The following is a 24,317-nucleotide window of genomic DNA, read 5'->3' as shown; positions in this document are numbered from 1 at the left end:
TGTCCAAGAGTGAACATTTTTGCACATTTCCTGTATAAATAAATAAATACATACAAATTATCAATTGCATAAATAATTAGCTTCATGATACAATACATATTCACAGATTGCACATCTGTAGACAAAAATAATTGATAAATTACTTATTAACTATTTACATTATAATCCAAATATCCATGGAGATATTTCTACTATAGTTAAGCTCAAGAGAATTACCAAACCTTGGAAGGAAAGAATTGGTAGAATCATAGGATGAAATGTTCTAGCTCAGGCCTGAGAGTGTGTCTTTGAAAAAATATCTGATTTTGGCGAACAGAGGGTCTGGAACAGCTAAAAAAATCTGAAATTATTTAAACCATACATACACACACAAAATCTGGAAGTTGAAAAAAAAAATCTGCAAACAGATTAAAATCTGGTCTCTCACACCCCTGCTAGCTATACTCAAAGACAGAATTGCAAACTGTTTCACCTCTGCTGCAGCTGCACCATGTTGATCAAACCAGTGCATACTGTAATACCACAGAGGCTTACTTTCCTGAACCAAACTGAGCCACTAGTGTCTCAACGTACTGGCACATTGTTATAATTGGATGGAAGCATATATCACAAAATACTCATTCTCTATGGCTTAATCATAAAAATTGCTGCCATCTGAGACTGGTCTGAATTTTAAAAATTGATAAAATTTTTTACTGAACAAGATTAAATGTCACAGTCAAGTATGCTAGTGATAAAGGATTTTTTATAATTGCACAGCCTTCTATGTGGAAATATGACTCAATTTTCTGACAAAGGGTCTAAAAACTTGTTTGATTGGCATGACCTGACCAAAATTTTAAGGGCTGAAAAATAAAACAGGTCATTTAAATCAAATATGTTATGGATAAATAGAATGGAATAAAAGAATAAAGAAGAAATGAATTACTGTATACTGCTTACTTTCATAAGTGAAGTTGAAAATACTTACAAATATGAATATGAATAAGTTGAAGTTGAAAATATGAATATGTGTGCATCCATATCAAAACAATGCACTTGTCGACTGCTACATGTTTCTCTTTTTAAATAATAGTTAGGAATAAATACCAGACTCATCTCAAGTGGAGGTCACCTCAAATCATACCAAAGTCACTTGATTTAGGAATACAGAGAACATATTCCTAAACCATGTGACCTGGGGATGATTTGAAGTGATGTCCACTTGAGATGAGTCTGGTATTTGTTCCTAGCTATCATGTGAAATGAGACACATGTAGCAGCTGACAAGTGCATCGTTTCGATATGGATGGACACATATGGATACATAAAAATATGAATAATTTTATGAATTTCAATTGTCTCATGATATATTGAGGGTGTCACTATCTTTAATTATTTGAAAATAGACAAGATTTAGTCAAAAAACCCCATCCCTACCTACCTTACCTAATTTTATCATTTATATTATTTAAAGTTAGCGACTTGCCCTGCTGACTACAAACTCAGAAGCTTCAGAAGAATATGCCAAACAATTTTTAGACCATAGCCTGAATAGATCAGATTGTGTCACATATGTCAAGAGACGTAAGACACAAAAAGAATACAATTAATTAAGGGAGCTGTCATTATTTACCATGGAGGAATGGAGGATTTGAGGGGGAATGTGAAATGTTTTGGTGAGCAAGAGGGGGGGCTGTGATTTTTTTGCCAGGAAAGAGGGAGAATATTAAGTTTTAAATGGAGAAATTTCATAAAATAAGGAGGAATGCGAAATTTTTGAACGAAAGCGAAGGGGGAACGTGAAATGTTTCAGTCAAAAAAATTGAAATCCTCCATTCCCCCTGGCATAAATAGTGACCGGTCCCTAAGAGCTTCCACCATACAAAGTCTCTTGATTATCACAACGTTGTAACATCCTTGTCACACGTTTCTCTAAGTCTGTACCATTCGATTTAGTCAAGGCATCTCCAGGTTGTAACCACAGTGTGTTCTCTTCATCTATACGATTGTCTGTGATTATCATATAGTTACCTGTGCCATTACCATGATTGGTAGTCTTATTGCATTGGCACGCTTTAGGTACTTTCACTTGATGACATTGACGCCATCTTGAGAAGGCTCCAAGAGATCTTTGACGATGACAACGTCTTCTGCTGTCAATGTTATCAGACTTTTGGTGTTATCTACTTCTTTGGCAGTGATTCTGACGAGGAGAATGAGCTGTCCTCTGCAGGCTTGCTTCAAATTCTGTCTACGGCTTCTGTTTCTCAGCTGACACACTTCACATTCTAAAGAAAAGAAAAAGGTAAACAAACAAATTAAATTAGACATGCATCAATAACTATAAAGAATGTTCATGCCTTTTGTTTACAAGTTGGTAGTAAACAAGTCCATAATAAATTCGACTTTTTGTACCCTTTGTGCTAAAGGGACACCCCAAAAGATCAATGCCATCCTATAAACAAAACTAGTTTCATGGTGGAGGGAAGGGTTTAGAAATCTTGACTACATGTCTATATAAATATCAGTTTGAAGAATGCAATGTTCAACATTTCAGGATTCTGTTTTTGGCAGGGAGGGAGAGGAGGGCCGAGAAACGAAATTTATAGGATCTCTTGAGTTCTTCCCTAATGATATTTATGCACACACCAATTTTGAATGACTTCTTGGTATAAAAATATTGATCAACTTACTGTTTCTTACAACTTTTCCATCATCACATCTCCGATTGAAGATATTGTACACAAGTCCTGAGCAGCACCCAGAGGTTCTGTTATCATACAGAACATCCTCACACATTAACTCATTGGTGGTTGGATAGTGTTGTACAGTACTAGCTGATGTGGTGACAAGCTCTGTAGTGCTTGCAGGAGTACCATCTGTGAGCAACCCCATAGTGGTTGGATAGTATTGTTCAGTACTAGCTACTGTGGAGGAAAGCTCTGTAGTCCTTGCAGGTGTTTCCTCTGTAAGTGACAAGATGGTGCCATTGTTGCACTTTTGTTCATAAATGTCATATAGGCTATCATTACAACAAGCTTGCGTTTGTGATGATTGCAGAAGAGGCTTATTACCGCAGCAAGTGTAGCCACTGCTGCGATACAGGTTGCCACCACAACAAATTTGTGATGCGTCTTTCATATGTATTGTCTCTCCACAGCATATGTGTAGACTTGAGTCTGTGATTAAGTCTGACCCACAGCATACACCCTGTGTAGAATGGAGAATTCCATTGCAGCAAGTGTCTTGTGTCGGGTCGTAGCTACCAGACATGCAGAATGTTGACTGTGCTAGCTGAGTTGGAAGACTGACAGCTTGTCCTGCAATCTCTCGGCATGTTCTTGTTGTAGGGTCAGTGAGCTGATTTCCACAGCACTCTTTATCAGATGCATTGGAATGAAGAGTGTCCTCGCAGCACAGTTTGGTTTCATCCAATGTGTTATAGGATAACTTCCCACAACATTCTGAGTTATCATGTTTGGTGTGTCTGTGAAATGAGAACCAAGAAATAATGATTTTATTTTGAATTTGTTAAATTCATACTTTAAGTTTGATAACAACAGAACTTTCCCATTATATAGGTTAACCCCATGAGAACTACCTGCCGATTGGCCAAAAAGAAGTTTTTATTGTCAATTGGCCCAATCAGCAACATTGTTATAATAATTTCACCACGCAAAAAAATTGGGGTGAATTATTTGCAAAGCTCCATTCTGATTGGTGATTAACGTGAAAATATTGTGTAATTGACCAATCAGAGGCAATGTTAGATCGGCAGGTAGTGCGCAGGGGGTTAATAATGCTGTAAATGATCATCCTGGGAATCTTATAGTATTTACTTTATAAAAATATGAAATTGCTATTTCTGCACAAAACAAAAGTTCTTTACAAGTTGGACTAAGTCAAAATTAAGACAAGGACTTCAGTTGGGGGTAGTGCAATATGTGCCTCTGGAGAGGGCAACATTTAGGGGGGGGGTATTTGTTTTGTAAGCCAGCAAGGACTAAGCAAACTAGAACTGGGGTGAAAACATTTGAATTATATGTAAAGCAGACATACACAATCTATACCATTTGAGGTTTGGAATATAAGATCACCACAATTTGACCTAAGTAAAAGGAGTGGGGGTGAAGTGGCATAGGTAAGTGAGAGGGCAGCTACACCCTGTAAGAAGTCTCCCCGTGAGATGCTGGCTACCCTGATATTTAAGGTTTTTAGGCCTTTTTTTCTACATTTTAGTCCATTTTTGACCATTTCCCTGCTTTAAAGTTGAAATTTATTACAAGCCACTTGAAAATTGAACACCTTTGGTGCATAATTATTGCACAGTCCCTAAATAATCCCCTTTATTTCAGACCATGATGACTTACACAGTTCTACTGCAACACATATGTGTCAGTGTGTTATATACACTGGAACCACCACACACAGCTTGATCAGGCCTGTGGGCTATGTCACCTGTACACATTGTCCTCCCTCCGGTGGTAGACCGCAGACGATTGCGACAGCAGATTTCAGTTGGGTTGAGTTTGTTATAGATTTCACTTCCACAACATTCAGTTTCTGTAGATATAGTTAAATGAAAGTGATGTCCAAATAGTTATGACTACTCAGGGCATATACCGGGAATCAATCATGAAATACTCTACATGCGCATGTAATCCCCCACCCCATTGATGTCCTGTCATACTCAGGTTACACTAATTTTTAGGAAATATGTTATCTTTTCTGACTATCTTTTTGCTTTAAAATATGTTTGGTACAACAGTTTGCATAAAATATTCCTAGTTTAGGGGGTATTTAGTCATGGTGAACTTATTTAGGGTAATTACTCTTCAAAATATTTGTAAATTGAGTCCAAAAAAAGAAAATATATTGTTCTTCTTTTTTTAAAACTTAAACTTGTTTGGGGTAAAAGTTAGTATTGTTTAGGTAGAGACTTGTTTAAGGGTGTTGTGAAGTGAACATATCTGATTATGATTGTGTACATCACCGTTGAGTGCCCCCACACGTTCCAGCAACTTTGACAGAAGTGGCAGGAAATGGCTTCTAAAACTTACCTTCACTAATGTTGTGAACTTGTAACCCGCAACAAAATTGTGTTGCTGGATTATATGCTATTGCCCCCTGGCAACATCCACCATGTCCAAGCCCTACTCCTGGGGTGTCAAACACGACTCCATTACACAGGGTCTCATCTGAAGCCAGAATGGTGCCTGTATCTTGGTGGCATTTGAACTGATCAGGATCGTACCAGGCAGATGGTGACCACTGGTTATATCCACATAATAACAGATGAGAATCCTCTCGGCGTCTGACCACTAGGTTATCGTAGCAGAAATGAGTTTGGTTGTTGTAGGCAGTGCTCCTACAAAAGCTTCAATGCAAACAATGAAATAAAATGACATGAATACCTTTGGAAAATAATAGTAAGAACATATTCACTGAATGCAATTCTTACAGGCTTACAACCATCATACAATTACTGAACCTTTGATGTATTTCTAATATTTTAACCACATTGTTTTAATTAGAGGTTAATATGATTTTGTCGCTAAATTAGACAAAAGTGCAATGCACATCTTGCATGACCCTAAAGAAAGTGTGATGGGAAAATAGCAAGTTGGAGAGCAGTGTTCATGTGAAACACCTGAACATTTTTTGTTTGTTTAAATGTTAATTCTATGCACAGACATGCTTGAGTTCTGATGGGACCAGTCTCAACCAAAATGCCGAAGCTAGGCTAAAAAATAAAGCCTACATAAGCATGATGTTTAGCCTACACCCTACATATTGAAAGAAAAACAGAAAGAGAAACATATTTGAATATAAAGATCAAGGAAAATAAGGTCACACACTTCCAACCAATCCAGTTATCAATTTTACTGAAAACCCAAAGTGCACTGCACTGATGGATTAGGTATGGTCGGTCATGTAAATACAGATTCCACTCAATGCACTGCAAATAATATTGCAATAATAGGAAAATATCTTTAGTACACGATTGTTTGATGTATATAGAATTGGCTTCATCTTCATTATTAACTAAATGCAAACTATAGATGGCGCTATTTATCCTAAATCATATTGTATTAATTTGCATCGTTAGGTGATCAATACTGCCTTTAAAATAGATGGAATTGATGAAACAAGCAGCAAAGAAATTTTATAAACACATTTCATCAAAAAATAAAACAAATTGTTTGTATTAAAAGCTTGAAAGAGTAATTTTCAGTAACTAAATAGCGCCACCAATTTGTCATACATTTTATATCCGAAAAGCTTTAAAAAATGCTATAAAAGTGAATAATTTTGTATAATAGGGGAAATTTAAAGATGAAAATGACTCAAAAGCATCTGTATACATTAGCATGATATCGCTTTTAGCTGTTTAAGCTTAAAATTGGGTTGTACATGATGTTTTGTTTGAAAAACTAATAAATGATCACATCAAACAGCCGTGAGTACTCCATCTTTTAATAATTTAGATATCTTACCTTGCTTGGTGTTGTGGAATATCAAAAACCTTATTACTGAAGCAAGTCTGAGTTGAAGGTGTGAAGTACTGATTCGACCAGCCACAGCATAGACGCTCCTCTCCTTCCAAAAATCTTTGGTATCTGACTCCTTGGCAGCATATTTTATCATCAGGATGATAAAGTAGACCTCCACAAATCTGTTCTCCCTGTTGTATGGGATAGATAGACCCATCAGAACCACAAGCCTAAGTAGCAAACAATAAATATAATTACATTACTTTGTAGTAAGCAAACTATATACATACTATATATATTTTCACAATGCAAGAGAAAATTAATTAATATTTTAATAAATTGGCAAAACTATGATGAGACTTTCTAATTCTTTATCAAGTTCAAACATGTTCCTGTCTTACATGTTGCTGATATCAGGTTTCCACACAATGTATATACATCACTTCACACTTTTAATTGCTGCCTTGAAAGTATGGTATGCAAAAAGTAAAAAAAAAATTGAATGCAACATTTTAAACTTTGGAAGTGCTGCATAATCTTCACTAACAAACAAGTTGAAAGACATTGTCATCCTTCGCACATTCTACATAAGACCCCCCCCAAATGTTATATTGGAGTAACCTGCCCTGCCCTGCCCTAAAATTGGGCCCGACCCTAGACTTCTTTTTTTTAAACCCCTCAAAAAAAACCTGGAACACCGCTGAGTGGTGCCCCTCTTCAAAAAGGAATACAACTAACATAGTAAATTGCGATTGCAGAACACAGAGGTACAAAATAAAGCACTTTTCAGAGTTGGCCAAAAACTGTTTTGTCATTTTCTGATTTATTTGACTGCAAGATCTTGTATGGTATATATTTTCAATACAGTACAGGAAGTGGAAAAGGAAAAAATCAAATTACCCCAGTTTTTGAGTTATAAGTCTGGTCAAAGCAAACTTTGTTGTGATCTAGATGATTGGCTGGTTTGTCATACACAACTGCACCTCTGTGTTGCCCATTTGTACATATCTGGGTGTCACGGTTGAACAACTTGGTTCCACAACATTTATTCTTCTGATCAGCTCCTGGGTAAGTTTGACCTGAGAGTAAAATCAATCAAAGTTGTTTGTTTGCTTTAAGGAAATTACTCACGAAACTATAATATATTCTTTATATAGAAATACTAGGTTATGTTTATTATCTCAGGTAGTTTCCCATTGCATAATCTACTACTGCCATCAAGCAGTTTATCAATGGTTTATCTGCTGCTGATATAGTGAATCAATGCCTCAGGATTATTTTTAGAATGGTGATCTCATCTTGGAATTTCCCAATGACCTGGCTCAGAATGAGGTAACAGGTCCTCCATGTAGTGCATCATTACCTATAAACTTCAGGATTAGTAATTTATTTATTTTTCATGTGTAAAAACATCCGTACTCTGGTCAAGAGATAAAACAATCCATATGCCAAGGTAGGTATATAGTAGTGATACCATCATAAAGAATTTTTCTTCATTTGGGGTACTCTGACTTGCTCGTAGGTTAAAACCATGTTGTCTTTAACTCAAAAACCTGATCTCTTAACACAAAACTTTTCCTTATTGAAGATGTTGTTTTTCTTGTTATCCCCTTTGCTTCTGAATTTGTCTTTAGATCCAAACCTATACCAAGTCTTGCTGCAGAGTACCACAATCCCTTTACCTTCCCATTCCAATTTGAAAATATCCAGAGTATGCCCCAAAATAGCAACAGGTTTGTTCAGCTTTAATAAATTAAATAGAAAAAATGATTCCCCACAAAGCTTAAAAAAGAACTCTTTCACAATATCTGCTAAACTTGTTGCGACAGCCTTCAACACACTAAAAGTAGCGTGAACTATTTGGGAGGTCACTCGCTTATCATACAGTCTTTTGTGCAAATAATTGTACATGTTCAACTAACCACAGTAAATGAACAATTGTTAATAGTTCTTTATGCTCATTGATTTAGTTTGTAAGTCAAAGCAAAATTGGGATTCCCTGGGGATTTCCCAAATACAGATATATCACAACAAGCAAACAATAACTTGGTCATGAACTTATTGTGCAAGATTTACCAAAACAAATGTCTAGACTGGGCCACTAATTTCAGCTAGTCACAGTAAATTTCTACAGCTGTACTTGTGTTCATTGGACGATGACAAATAGAAATAAGAAACAGAATACAATAATAATCAAATTCATATTTTACTTGTGTAAACAAAATTAACTGCTATCAAGGGAATAAGTAAGAAATACTTGTTTGTAGTAAAATTACAACTCTAGTTAAACTTAATTAAACCTGTATATTTTAAAACAATACATTTTTGATGAATTGAAAATATGAGTACAAGTATTTTTCTTATTAAATAAACCAAAAAAATATACATCATGGACTGGATCAATAATGTGTAACACTGCATTCTTTGATGCGTGAAAATGCGTTTTGTAGCACGATAATACCGTGATGCATTATGCTGGGCCGTTTTTCACCCTGAGAGTATGTAGTTTTAAAAATCTCGATTAAACACATGAGATTTGTCAAAGGCGTCATCTGACACTAAGTATGCAGTACTTCTATTCTAAATACAGCTATATGCCACCTTAGTGCGTCAAAATGCATTACACCGAGTCGATAGTACATCCAAGAGTGTTGCGCAGCACTGATAATGCGTTGATAATGCGTTGAAATGAGTTATGCAGGGTCATTATCTCCCCATAGAATACGTAAGACACAAGTGGAGACACCAACGAATAGTTCATAGAGACTTCATATTGAACAGCAAAGCTGTGTTATCCTTGCATTTTATCTTTTGACAATTTATAAACAAAGTGTTTCTTCTTCTTCCTTATAAGTGCCTCCCTCATATGTATGAGTATTGTCGCACTGCGTACAGACAAGCTGTACTTATTTTTTACTCTGGAACCTAGAGTAGATGAGTGTATTTTGAAGTACAGTCAACATGACCGGGATGATCCCCTGCTCTTTTCGAATAGCCTGTGACGTTCTTTAACGTGCACACTACATTAATGTGAGAAAATATGCATGTACACGGACCGACAGCTTAAAGTGCCCTCCAAGCACTAAGCAAGTAGAGTGAAGTGTCTTGCTCAAGGACACAAAGAGCCGGACCTGGGATTCGAACCCTTGACCCTTGGGTTCACAGTCCTATGCCTTAACCGCTAGGCCACGCTCTCCTCGTGTTTAATCAGATACGTAGTAAAACTGAATAAAATACAATTGAAAAACAATACTGTTGTATTATAGTACTTTGTTTCATGCATGTCAAGTCTCCAGAGCAGGTTCCGTAGGGGTCAATTAGTATATTATATTCACCTCATAGTTTATGTGGTCATGATGCGCTACATGTAGGACCTGCCAGGGCATTGGAAATTCCAAGATGAGATCACCATTCTAAAAATAGCCCTGATGCATGCTGGAAATTGTGCAATTACATGTTTAAAATAAGTGTGGTGATGTCATTACAGGCACCATGGCACCATGCAAAAATAGTTCGACTGGGTACCTACAATACTACTGATATAGTTACTACTGAGGTAGTTCAGTAATGCTCACATCTAATGCTGATATCAAGTAGTTCACCAACGCCTTCATCTATTGCTGATAGCAAGAAGTTCATATCTATATGGCTGATAACAAGTTCATCAATCTACTGCCAGTATCAATGTAGTTTATCAATGCCTATGTCTACTGCTGATATCAAATATTTCACCAACACCTTCACCTACTGCCAATATAAAATAGTTCATCAAAGCCCACATTTACTACAGATATCAAGTAGTTCATCAATGTCCACACATACAGCTGATAGCAATAGTTCATCAATGCCCAGGTGTACTGAACAAGTAGTTTATCAATGCCCACGTCTATTGCCGATATCAAGAAGTTCAACATCAATGCCCACATCTACTACTGATATCAAGTAGTTTATCAATGCCAACATCTACAACTGATATCAAGTAGTTCATCAATGCCTATATCTACTGATGATGATATCAAGTAGTTCACCAACGCCTTCAAATACTGCTAATAGGAAATAGTTCATCAATGCCCACATCTACAGCTGATAGCAATTATAGTTCATCAATACCCATGTGTACTGCTGATATCAAGTAGTTCATCATCAATTGGTAAGTTTTTAGCAGGTTCGCGATGTAACCCATCAGACAGTTCTAAACTTGTCCGATGGCGATCCTGCTAAAAACTTACCAATTGATGATGAACTGCTTGATATCAGCAGTAGACATGGGTATTGATGAACTATTGCTATCAGTTGTAGATGTGGGCATTGCACTACTCGATATCTGTAGCGGATGTGGGCTTTGATGAACTATTTCCTATAAACAGTATGTGAAGGAGTTGGTGAACTATTTGATATCAGCAGTAGACGTAGGCATTGATGAACTACTTGATACTGGCAGTAGATATGGACATTGATGAACTTGTTGTTATCAACAATAGATGTGGGCATTTATGAACTACTTGCTATCAGCAGTAGATGTGAGCATTGATGAACTACTTGATATCAGCAGTAGATATGAGCATTGATGAATTACTTGATATCAGCAGTAGATGTTGGCATTGATGAACTGCTTTATATCAGCAGTAGATGTGGGTATTGATGAACTACTTGATTTCAGAACTTACCAACTGATATGAACTCCTTCCGTAAAAGCGTTTCTCACAATTTGTTTAGTTCATCATCAATGCCCACATCTATTGCTGATATCAAGTAGTTAATCAATGCCCACATCTCCTGCTGATATCAAGTAGTTTTTCTTGTGCTCACATCCACTGGTGATATCAAGTAACTTGATCCAACATCTTTTTCTGATATCAAGTAGTTCATCAATGCTCACATCTACTGCTGATAGCAAGTAGTTCATCAATGCCTGCATCTACTGCTGATATCAAGTAGTTAATTAATGCCAAATCTACTGCTGATATCAAGTAGTTCACCGATACCCACATCTACTGCTGATATCACATAGTTTATTAATGCCCACATCTACTGCTAATATCCAAGTAGTTGATAAAAATTCAGATTTTGGTACCTTTGTGAGTGTCATAGATGTGCTAACATTATACAAATATTGACTGCTATGAGGGGCACAGTTAAAATTATAGGCCCGAGGTGATGTCAAAACCATGACTATGCCCGAAGCGAAGCTGAGGGCATAGTCATGGATTTGACATCACCGAGGGCCTATAATTTTAAACTGTGCCCTAATATTAAGCAGTCAATATTTGTTTTATATACCGAATAATATAGATTCTTCTCATTTGATTGGTTAAAAGATTTCCTGACTGACAAGGCCTCACAAGCTTTGTAACTGCATAGGCCTTAGGCTTAAATGCACACAGTGCATGCAAGAGCAAGGGTGCAGAATTTGGACCGATATCTACCGATTTCATATCTAAAACAACCCTACCGTTTCTGTGCTAACATCACACACTGCCGAGTCTCCAGGTCGTAGTAATTTGTCTAAAAAGTGACATTTGGCAGGTATAAATCCTTGACATGTAACAGAATGTAAACAATCACTGCACTCAAGGCGGCCGGTGAAAGATCGTTGTCAAGGAGAGGTCAAATTCATTGCTGTAACTGTGACCGCGATAGTCTCCACACTCGTACTCACCGCCGCCCGTATAGTGGGTGCGCAATGTATACGAAGCGATCTGTGTATTCGGGTTGCGAATATCCAATTATTTTCCGGCATAGAATCAACTGTGCCCGGGCACAGTTGTTGTATGACGTCATCTTGATAGAAAAAGGGGGCACAGCTATTTTAATGACTCCACTTTTAACCAATCAGATGAGAGGAATCTATATATGAGGTATATAAAGTGTGCTAGTAGTAAAGATGAAAGCCATGTATTATTACAGAATAAGACATAGCTATAAGTATTTGAATGGGGCTTCAACTTTGTCAATACTACTTTTTCATCATTTTTTTGCCTAGGTTTTCATTTCCAAAATACTTAATGACAATTTTAATGATTTATCCTTTACTTTATACACAATTTTAATTTGTTTACACTTTCGCTTGAATAACTGAATAAGCTTTTAACTAGAAAGCTAAACTTTCTGTTACCTTGAGAGAGGCTAGTATTGATGACATATGCAAGAAATGCCTACTCCAATTCAAAAGTTAATTGAGAAACTACATTCAAAAGTAACGCCTTACCTGCATCATACTCTTCACAGCAGGAGGTTGTCTTTGGATCATAGGGTTGGGTATAGCAACACATCCCATTGGTGATGTTAGCAACTTGACCATAACAACAGGTTTGAGAATTGGACTCAAAGCTGCCATCAAGGCAACACTGTGTGGAATTTGTGTGCTTAGGAAGTATGGTATTTCCAAAACAACAGAGCTGGCTTTGTGTATCATACAGTTCTGTTTGGATAATAGAAAATATTATATGGTTACTTTCAAACTGCACTCACTTTCTCCAGCTAGCTATAAGTATGAAGTGAAACTGTGTCATTTTATATAACAATATGTTATTGTGTGCAGAATTCCACGGGGCAAATCCAAAGTTTCAATACTTTTTATGGCATTAAAGTGGCATACTTCAGTCAAAAAAAATTTTCATCACATAATAATGATCACAAATTTGGTAATGATCAATGATGTTTTTCAGCATGGAACAATGTCATTGGTGTGCCAATTTTCAGAAGCATATGCTCTGGTATGTATGCTGTGGGAATTTCAATAATAATCCAGGTTTTCAAAGAGAGATGGTTCAAATAAGACATGGGTTAGTAGTGGTTGAAGGGGCCCTTAACAGAAACTGTTAAAATAATCTCTTCAGGACAACTACACCCTTTGTCCTGGGTACGCCACTGGCTCGCAGGACCCATGTGAGCTTCAGCAATTTCCAATATGGCCCACGAAACTAAGTTTTCTTACAAAAAATAACATTATAAATAATATACAAAAGAAATGTTAGCAATAAAACTGTATGCTGCCCGTCAAGTTGTCTAAACTTGGCAATGTGGCCCTCAAGTCCAAAAGGTGGCTACCCCTGTTTTACTGGGAATCATACATTGAACTAATATCGGCAGTCTAAAACAGGGTTGTCATGATACTGACCTAGCTATGTACAGTAAAAAAAACCTTATGTTACCCAAGACTTTAACTAATTCTGTACCTGAGCCACAGCAAAGTTTTCCTGGTGTTCTGTCATGAAGCTGTCCTCCACAGCATACATGATGGTTGATAAGATATGATGTTGTACTACAACACTGTTGTACTCCTGGAATCTCTGGTATAATTGTGTTCAACTTCATGCCCACATGATATGAATTCTTAGGTCTACAGCATGATGCTGTGGTTCTACTGTATGCATGCTTATGACAACATGATCCATGACCTGAATAATGAAGTAAGATTTAAATTATTTTTATTGTCATGGTGAACTTGCAGGATGTTAAATTATTGGGTACTAAATTATGAGCATTGTCATACATTCAATTGTTTGTTTAACTAGTCGGTCTGGGTGGACACACACTTGGGTCCTGATAGGACCAGGGGGAGGGTGGAGATGGGGGGTAAAAGAAAAAATAAAGTAATTATTTTTTAGCACAAAAACACTGTGTTTTGGGCCCAAATATGGTAAAATTGTAACTGGCCCATCAAATAGTAAAACATACTTTCATTTGGGTATAAAATAAGTCTGAATCTGAAATTGAATTTTGAAAATCCCAGTAAAACTGGAACAAAATATGCTCATCCCTGTGGGTAATTGTTTGTATTCTGTGTGTAACACATTGTGCCAAAAACCTTTAAAAGTAGCCAATTATTGTTCCATTTTGGGCTTTAGCCAATAAGATCCAGAGATATACTATTTGCCTTCCATGAGCAACAAATCATATTATGGCAGATTTACCATAGCTATACAAACGGGACAATTGGGCTATTCCATTTAAAATCCACACTACCCCTGTGGAAGATTTAGCTAAAGTCTTCCACAGGGGTAGTACAATGTATGAGTTTTGAATAGAATAGACAATTGGGTTAACTTCTATTTGAAATACTCACTCCATATTTGTGGAAGTAAAGCCATAATACAGGGGGAGTATGGGTCTCAAAATGATTGACCCTGACCAATTACATTTGAAAAACATACTCCCACTGTTGAAGATATTTCCAAAATCTTCCACAGGGGTAGTGTGGATTTCAACTGGAATAACCCATTTTGAGTTTGGACTCTTTGTGTCTAATCTCTTTACTACAATGTAGATCTCTTCAACATTAGAAAGCCTACCTATTGGAAATAGCTCCTCAGCACAGCATGTTTCCATTGCTGTGTTGTATGATGTTTCCCCACAGCATTTTGTCTTTCCACCACTCAAAGGCTGAGGTACATCACGACAACATACTTGAGTACGTATGTCATAATGTGTCATTCCACAGCACTGGATGAACTCTGACTGAGGCTGTATAGTGAAATTCTGTGCAAGAAGATAAATAGAATTTCTAAGTGCAATGCAAGTTACTTCCCCTATTATTATTCTCCAGTAACCCTACACTCTTAGCAAAGGTTCCAAGTAGAACCTAAAAGGGTTCTTATGCTGTCTTGTATGTAGAACTTTAAATAGTTCTACAAAGAACTAAAACAGGTTCTGCAAAGGCCAGAAAGAACCATTTTAGACATGAAAAAATTTCCTAAAAGCCAGAGAGAACCATTTTGTGGTTCTTGCAATTTCCTACAAACCCTAGCTCTCCTGATCGATGTAGAACCCCTACAATCATTTTTTCTATTACGAGTGTAGCTACATGAACTTATATTTTAATGCTTTCATTTTTATGTATGATAAGCCAAATGTATCTCTCATCTTGTCTGTCTCTCTTTCTCTCACAATATCTTTCTCCCCTCTTTTCTTTCTCCATCCCTCCGTCTCTCTCCCATGCTCTATCTCTCTCCCTTTCATGAAAATATGTACCGACTTTCACAAGTAAATCATTAAAAAAATGTTAGCTTACATTTCCATATATGCAACATTGATGTGTACTTTTTCTGTAGACAAGATCCAGACCACAGCAATGTAATTCATCAGCCTGATTATGTCCTACATCATGCACACGACTCTCATAGTCATATGCATCATTCTCACAGCACATCTGAGATCCTGGCTGGTAGACTTTATCCAGACCACAGCAATGACCCTGTCCTTCTCTAGCTCTGACTCCATTGGGGCAGCAAGTATGAGTTCTTGTATTCATCCAGGTTTGCGTGGTCCACGGTTTCCCACAGCAACTCATCCCTAAAATCAAAAAACATCAAACAGGTGTTTGAGCACATGATTAAGCTAAAAGCTTAAATGTCATGTTTTTGTTGCTAGCAAAATGAGGCATTTCAAATAGATCTGAGCAGGTGGTGGTCTATAAGTTCAGTAAAATGTCATCGTCAACCATGTAATTGAATGGGATTATTTTGAATTTTGAAATTTTGAAACACTTGAAATATCACAAACAAATAGGCCTATGTTAGTAAATAATATAAATACAAGCTAAAACGTTTGGGGTTAGTGTCCCCGGACCTAGACCTAAATGCTAGGATCATTCATGGTTGACCTAAAAAAAAAAAAATTATTTATTTATTTTTTGATGGGTAGAGGACGCCTGGTTTAGGGTTCCAGGAAGTAAAACGTCCCCCATTTATCACAAAATATCAATTTTCTTATTAAAAACACAAACATTGTGCAATTTTTAAAAAAATTTTTAGGTCAACCATGAATCCTAGCATTTAGGTCTAGGTCCAGAGACACTACAAAACCAAAAAAAAAACTTTAAAAAAAAAACCTACTTATTTATTTATTTTTTATAAATTTTGGTACCCGGCTGGGAATTTCCTGCCGGGTAACAGGATTCTCAGGCGGGCCTCGAATTCCCGGGACTCACTCACACCCTTATTCTATACCAATGTAATGATTCTTATATTTTTTGCCAATTATAAGCCGAACAAACTTTAGTCACAAGACTAGTCTTGAGACCTTTTGCTTAATTCTCACATAACCATACATTACAGACTATAGTGTGTCTCATCTTAAGTTGAGAATAACGCCATATTGGATTTTGCAGTGCCGGTTTTGAATCGCCCACACTGGCTTAATCCGGCAGGGTATCCACGTAAACGCACCGAAGGCACTCTCAACTTGAGATAAGACACGGAGTATTCTGTGACTTACCATCTTGGACATCATATACTCTATTATTACAGCATTGCTTCAATTCTGTTTCTGTATGCAGAATCCATTCCCCAGAACCATGACAGCATTCACCGGTGCTGGATTTATACATACTGCTGCCACCTGAAAAGGCAATTGAAATTAAACAAATCACAAAGTTTTCAATTTTTTTAAAATTCAAATAAATGGTGAGGCAGTGTCCTTTATGTGTGAATAATGCGCTTGAAAAATGTGAAAAGTCTTGCCCCCCCCCCAAAAGCTAACCAAAGTTTTGATTACATTTAAAGCTGAATATACATGAGGCAATTTCCCATCAAATTGCCTGTTGCAGACCACCTTAGAGCACCTTGCAACAAGATTGCACCATGTATTTTGGATTTGGAAGGTGAAATTGATACCCTGAGCAACATGCAAAAAAGTAGAGACATGCTTTACTTTCAAAGTTGTTGCATGCAATCTTGCATGCGAACTTGAACACCAGATGGTCACTGCATTCATTTGGGAAATGTAGGGACCAACTTGATTACACTAATGTTCAGCTTAAAATTGTGCCTATTTTTGCATTTTTCTCAAAAATTAAAGTGCATTGGTGACAAGTAAGATATGTATAGTATAGGGGCAAGGACTACAACTACTGCACTGAAAATTCATGAAGTCAAGGCAAGTAGTTATTGATTTATTGATCAAATATTGGTTTTCCCTCATTTTGACTGTAACTCCACAACTGTTGTCTGTGCTGAAATAAAATTGCCAGTGCAGTAGTTGCAGTCCTTGCCCCTATAATATACATATCTTACTTGTCACCAATGCACTATAATTTTTGAGAAAAATGCAAAAATGGGCACAAAATTGGGCAGGGGTGTAGTACCCCCTTAAGAAACAAAATGTTAACAATTTGATTGTTAATGTCCAGTTTTGGGCCTACATTCTTGTCCTTCAACTCTTGAATTCAATCAGTATACACACAGGATATTTCCCCTTCATGTATTGTCTATGTTGTATCAATGAGCACAATGGAATCATATGATGCAACCATGTGCATAGGACTTGTCCATTTATGTTAAACTTGGAAAATACACAGCCTGAAAAGCAGATCATTATTTTTATTCAAGTTTAAATGAAAAGAATTGTCCAGAAGAAGGAAATGCTCAGGTCAATTTGTCTGTCTCTGTTGCAATGTATGTCTCAACAATAAATTGTTAAAAGTCCCAGCGAAAGTGTTAAAAAATAAAATTGTGTATAATTATTTAAAAGTGAAGGATAAGGGGCTGTGCAATAATTATGAGCCCTGGGGAGGGTAAAATTGGGGGAGGCTAAGAAATTTTGGGTGAGCCAAAAGGGGGGGGGGGGAGCCACTTTTGGCAAGCCAAGAGGGGGGGCAAGTGATTTTGGTACACATTCTTGGAGCGCATTTTAAATAACACGCTCTAAAAGGCTTACGAAAACCGTACGGAAACGCTTAAATATATGCAAATTTTCCTGCTCGCTGCGCTCACAACATGTATATAGACCATTTAAGGTTTACAAATTGGGATCCCAAAAATTTGGCATGTGTAAAGGGGGGGGCAAAGATCTTTTGGCGGGCTGAGAGGGGGGGGCAAGCAATTTTTGGTGGGCCGAGAGGGGGGGGGGGCAAGCAATTTTTGGCAAGCCGTTTGAAAATTTTACCCTCCCCGGGAAGCTCATAATTATAGCACAGCCTTAGGGGCTGTCATGAGACTTGTAAGTCATGAGAATTGTCATTAAGTATTTCTAAAATGAAAACTTTGGCAAAAACAAAACAAGGAAAAAGCAGTATTGATGAAGTTGAAGCCCCATTGAAAAACATGTAGCTAATTTCTCTACTTATTAAAAGTAGAGAAATTACAGATTCATGTGAAATGTTGCCGGTATTTTATCTTTAATACATGGCTTTTGGGGATCATCACTAGCAAGCTATGTTAGCACATCTATGACATTAACAAAGGTGCCAAAATCTGAATTTTGATGATTTTTACGACCCTCCGGATGAGCAAATCACTGAATGGATTGTACAGAGTAAATGGTACCTTTATGATTATTTTAAATTTGATGAATACCTATTTTTCAAAATATTAGTGCAATTATTTTTTAGTTTTTTAGTACTAGTAAGTACAGGGGTGTGAGAGGCGACAGACATACCAAAAACGAGGAAAATCGCTAAAAACAGCGTAAAATCAGGGTAAAAACGCCAAATATGGGCTGAAAATAAAAGAAAAACACATAAAAAAGAGGAAATCAGCTGAAAAGAGGAACTCTCACATCCCTGTAAGTAACAGACAACGCGTCTTCTAGGCTGACCATCGCATGGTTCAGCAAAAATGTGTGCATTTTGCAAAGGGAAGACTGGAGAATACTGATTTTATTTTGTTCAATCCCCATATGTACATGTAAATGCATGGATTTATATATGATCACTTACAGCATTGAAATCCTTTTCTCTTGGAATATACGGTGCCACCACAGCATTCCTGAGTGCCAACATTGTAGGTTTCTGTCGACTTGCCATTGTTCTCATCTATGCATCTTCTTATTATCTTCTCATGACTTGCAAATACTGTTGAAATGATTAGGGGTTATAGGGGTTTAAGTGAAGGCAGAAGTGGGTGGGGGTTTACATCCCCCTAAGTTTAACATCAGAATCACATAATCATTTATACAAATCCTAATATTTAATCTCCTTACCCCTTAAATTTGTATGCTTACATAAAAAGTGGGTAATGGTGAATCCAACGGACGAGGACACAAAACACATCAAGGATCAATAAATGATACAAGAGGATACCTTGAATATGAACAACAGAAAAGAAAACGAGCAAGGTACACCAACTTGATGTGGGGAAACATGATGTTTCCCCACATCAAGTTGGTGTACCTGCTCGCTTTCTTTTCTATGCTTACATAGCCACTGGTTTTACCATGAAATAGCCGGGCAAGGTTGTAACATGTTCCCACACAAAACCAGAGAGTAGATCACAAAAAAGGTACTGTCTATGTACGGGTTTCTCTGGCAAAATTTCCAGTATGTAAAAAGTTTTGTAGATTTTTAATTATTTTGCTGGTCCCACCTTACTCGAGCACAAGCATAGAAACCTGACCAAAATCCATGATCCAGGGGGTGGGGTGGTATTCTTACCTATCCGATATAAACCTGGGGCAGATCCAGGCAGAGGTGTAGCCAGGTTTTCGGAACCGGGGGAGGGGGGGTACAAACTTGTTAATGTACCGACGGAAGAAAAATTTCACAGCATGCAAAAATCATCTAATAATTAATCAATTTTTTTTGCTGTGGAGGTCCCCGCCCTTGTAATAAACACCTCATAAAAAGAAAGTCTCCACTTCCTTAAATATCATAATTTTCAACACAAGTAATTATGAGCAGTATGTAGACATGTCAAAATAATTAAAAAATAGTGAAATTGTAAACATATGAAGCATTTGCTAGCTCAATCCAGTGTGTACTTGTGCAAAAAGAACCTGAGAACTTTGATGTTTTTTGCACATACAGCAGATTCAGGATTAGAGGCCCTGCATGAAATTATCGATTGGCTCCAAACAAAGGATTTGAGCCGGTGTCCTTCACCGTAGTTATGGCGGAGTGCAGTCCATTCAATCAAATGTTGTCATCAACCTATTTGATTGTAGTGCAGAGTTATGTGTGTGAGACGAACTGTCACGGTAGATTGCAATCATGCTTTTGTTGAATGCATTTGAGTAGTCCGCCATATTTACGGGATGATACGTCACATGCAAGGCCTCTATATACATTCCAAGGGAAAACATTGCACTAACTTCATCATGCTTAACATCTTTCAGAAAGACACTAATCCTATTGATTTTAAATGTTTTATACAGTTTTCATAGCAGACCGTGACACACAATGGGAGATGTGGTGAGTCGCGGAAGATCAATTTTCAATGGAATGATAGGCCCCCCTCAGTAGCCTAGTGGATAATGTCATGCACTGTCAATCCAAGGGCATGGCTTGAATTCCTGTCAGCAGCATTTTTAATTTTTTTCGTCAATAGGTCTAGGGTAAGATTTTTAATGAAACTATAACACTGTTATTATTGTTATTTTTCTGTGATTTTCTTATCTGCATCTTATCTCTATTTGTCTACAACATGTTCATAAGCAATTATTTCTCAATTTAAAGCCATATTGTAACATTTCCATAATTTAATTTTGAGCCAAACAACTGAGGTATTAAAGCAAAGAAAATCATCAAATGTTACAATGGCTTTAAGCCAAATTAGCACGGAAAAACAGCATATATAAAATACACATTAATGTTTTAAGCCATATTATAACATTTCTGTGAAAATAGATTAGTATTTATTTTCCATAAAATGTTAGCTTTTACTGTCAGATATGTCCCTTTAATTTTGAGCCGAACAAGTGAGGTAAAGCATAGAAAATTGGAATTTACTACTAGCGCCCATGCATGTTAATCCTGCGGTTGTAATACGGTACGATCCTCGGGGTGTGTGTGTATGTGTATCCCGCACGCCGTGTACCTACCTGTGCATACGTGTTCGACTAATATTTCCATCATAATAATAAAACGCTGGTTTCATCGTTTTATTCAAAATCTAGGATTTTGATAAAACTACAGCACCTAAAGTCTTGATTTTTTGCAGAGTATCTTTATTGACTTTAAACATTACAATTGTGTAAAAACCAGAATTTAAGATTTTTTGAGGGCGTTCTCCTCAGCAAATGTTATAATATGGCTTTAAGTAATATTATTGTGGTTAGACCGTGCATTGCGCCACTCTTGTGTATAAAATTAAGTTCTTGCAAGTTGAGGTCTTGAGTTCGAGTCGCAGCATGCAGCATCATGTAAATTCACAGGAATTTGATCAACTGTCCCAACGATTTTCGCACAAAATTGTAGATTAGCTCAAGATACTCCATCTAAAAAATTACAAGTCTACATTTACAATCCAACATTTTCTTACAGACATTTTCTTACGGGACGTTGAAAAGTATTCTGAAGAAGATGAAGAATTAATAGGCCTTGCCTGAGGCTTTGGAGGCCAGTCGACTGCATATATCCGTCTTTACACGCTTTTCAATACGGAATAAATGCTAACCTCTCGTGACATCGTCAAAGCAGCAAAGTTCATTTCCCATTGAAAAGCGTGTAAAGACGCATATGCAGTTTACCGTTCTGTTTGTATAGATTCTGTAGTCTAGGCGCCTAGCCTGTTGAATTCTGCAACTTTTTTTAAGACTCATTCATCAATTGCACTCACGACGTACTGATGCAGGCCCGTCATCTCCAAAAATAGAACCAACGCATGGTATCGTCCTACAATTAAATATTCAACGCTCATTCTCAATTATAAATCAGGTCATTTATGAAGTCGGCCCATCGGAAATTCAGCACCGACCCAGAGCACCACAGCACCGAAATTTCACAAAATGCGGAAGTGAGAGTATAAATCCTTTACGCATGCGCGGGAATTTCCCATGCATGAATTTCTCAATCGAAAACATAAACAAAGAACAGTACTGATTGATTGCACCAGGCATTCTCTTTACCTGCATGCAATAAGAGTACTAATAAGTTCAGTGGGGGAATTTCCGGTGGGGGTGGGGTCTGGATTTATTTGACAATATAATTGATTTATTTTTTTTAAAAGTAAAATAAAAATTTATTTATTGAAAATAAAATAAAAATTTATTTATTGATGATAAAATAAAAATGTATTTATTTTATCTAATGATAAATAACAGATTGTTGTCACAAGTCTATGACGATAGAGAAAATAATAAAACGGCGGGATGACGCGATCGCGCGAAGATCATCTGAAAGATGAAGCAGGCTGAGATGAAGGTAATAATTTAGAGAATCTGCGAATATACCGGATTCAGGAAGGCGTCCCGGGGAAGGCGTGCCACGGGCCCATGGTTTAGGGTACCTTTTCAGTGATTTTGGGTTTTCTTTGGACCAATGCGCCAAATTAGGCGAATTTTGATCGCTCTTTTGTGAAAATTTTCAACGATAGAACAGGTTGCACTTAAGGGCTGGGGTATGAACGTTTGGACAGTATTTATTGTGGGACATTAGAGCACATCAGACATATCGAATTGCATTCTGAATACGAAGAATGTCATTCTGCTATCAAATAATTTTGATTTTTTGAAATTCGCAATTTAATACACATTTTATGGCAAATCATTAAAAATTGATATTTTTGGTATTTAACAGTACTTGAAGTAAACTTTATATATCTGATGATTTATACTTAAAGTGCATGTAGGTGGGATGAAAAGCCGACGATCAATTGAAAATTTTGACCTTTCGTATTGAAGATATGGATTTTTTTCCCCAAAACACCAAAAAAAATAGGTCTTTTTGGGGAAAAATCCATATCTTCAATATGAAAGGTCAAAATTTTCAATTGACCGTCGGCTTTTCCTCCTGCTACATACACTTTAAGAATATGTCATTAGATTTATATAATTTACTTCCAGGACTGTTATATATCAAAAATTTGAAAAATATCAAATTTTTATAATTTGTCATAAAATTTGTATTATATTGTGATTTTCAAAAATGAAAATTATTTGATATCAGAAAGACATGCTTCGTATTCAGAATGCAATTCGATAGGTCTGAGGTGCTCTCATGTCCCACAAAAAATACTGTCGAAACGGAATAAATATAATGCTCATTTTAGATCCCTTAAAGGTATAGAAAAGGAACCATCCGAAAGTATGCGTAGCACATCTCATTGCCGCTTTATTCATCGTAGATCCACTTAGACTTCTATGCCAATTGTGCATTGCATTATAGATTTTCCCGCATCCAATATTTTTACTGACCGATGTCTTAGTAAGTTTGCTGGCTCCCCAATTTTACCGTATATACAACATCGAAAAAAATTCTGAAAGAAAACGCCAATTTTCAACGACAAATAGTATTCAACCATTTTGCTATCTTCAGTAGACGAGAGTTTATTTTAAAAGCTTAAACTTTTATATTCCAATATATTATTGTGCCAACAAACCTACCTTTAAAAAACGAGGAAATTGCAAGTATGACTAGAACTGTCAGTAACCACATTATTTCCTATAGCTGCTGAACGTAGCATAGCAGTCACTCTCTCTCACTCTCGGACTGTCCTAGATACTACTGACATGTAGCCTATAGTCGTTGGGATCACCTATCATCAAAATTGTTTTTATACCGTCATTATATTCAGGGGATTCCCATACTAGTAAAGAAAGGTAAACTATGACTGAGGATTGAGAAATCAACAGGTACACAATTCCTAATTTAGTTATTTTGGTCACTGAATAATGACCGAAGGAAAAACCACCCAACCTTTTTATTTTTAACCTTGATTTGTATACATAGGTACGCTAATAGCCTGTACATATACGACGCAATGTATACAGTTGCCATGGATTTGTAAATAAAAATGAATCTTTGTTTGAACTTTCACCAAATTTAGACCAATTATATGGAGCTACCGAGGCCATACAGTAACATGTGCGCATGTGACTCTGACTGGAACCAGGAAAAGACGTAAAGATGCAGGAAGAGCGAACAAGGAAAAAGGAAAGATAAACAACAAGGAAAAGGATGGGCAA

At 36.8% G+C, this 24,317-nt stretch overlaps 1 protein-coding gene across 1 annotated transcript; it reads right to left on the bottom strand.

Annotated features, from left to right (window-relative positions):
- Positions 1 to 1,768: 1,768 nt before the first annotated feature.
- On the bottom strand, positions 1,769 to 23,836 carry LOC140152230 (uncharacterized). Its single transcript, XM_072174532.1, has 13 exons — positions 23,736 to 23,836; positions 19,135 to 19,269; positions 16,695 to 16,817; positions 15,490 to 15,770; positions 14,771 to 14,957; positions 13,655 to 13,876; positions 12,685 to 12,897; positions 7,377 to 7,555; positions 6,480 to 6,706; positions 5,043 to 5,359; positions 4,353 to 4,545; positions 2,676 to 3,469; positions 1,769 to 2,270 (listed from the first exon to the last, which is right to left on the bottom strand). Exons 1-13 carry the CDS (start codon positions 23,785 to 23,787, stop codon positions 2,068 to 2,070), a joined length of 3,126 nt encoding a protein of 1,041 aa, XP_072030633.1. The 5' UTR covers positions 23,788 to 23,836; the 3' UTR covers positions 1,769 to 2,067.
- Positions 23,837 to 24,317: the final 481 nt, after the last annotated feature.

Source organism: Amphiura filiformis, chromosome 5, assembly GCF_039555335.1.
Source record: "Amphiura filiformis chromosome 5, Afil_fr2py, whole genome shotgun sequence".
Taxonomy (NCBI): Eukaryota; Metazoa; Echinodermata; class Ophiuroidea; order Amphilepidida; family Amphiuridae; genus Amphiura; species Amphiura filiformis.
This window is presented reverse-complemented; position numbering and strand designations above follow the sequence as displayed.

Coding starts and splice junctions, on each gene's coding strand:
- LOC140152230 (XM_072174532.1), bottom strand. CDS start 23,787: ATGTGGTTACTGACAGTTCTAGTCATACTTGCAATTTCCTCGTTTTTT. Junction 5,360..6,479: donor ATTCCACAACACCAAGCAAG/GTAAGATATCTA, acceptor TTTGCATTGAAG/CTTTTGTAGGAGCACTGCCT. Junction 3,470..4,352: donor ATGTGTTGCAGTAGAACTGT/GTAAGTCATCAT, acceptor CTCATTTCACAG/ACACACCAAACATGATAACT.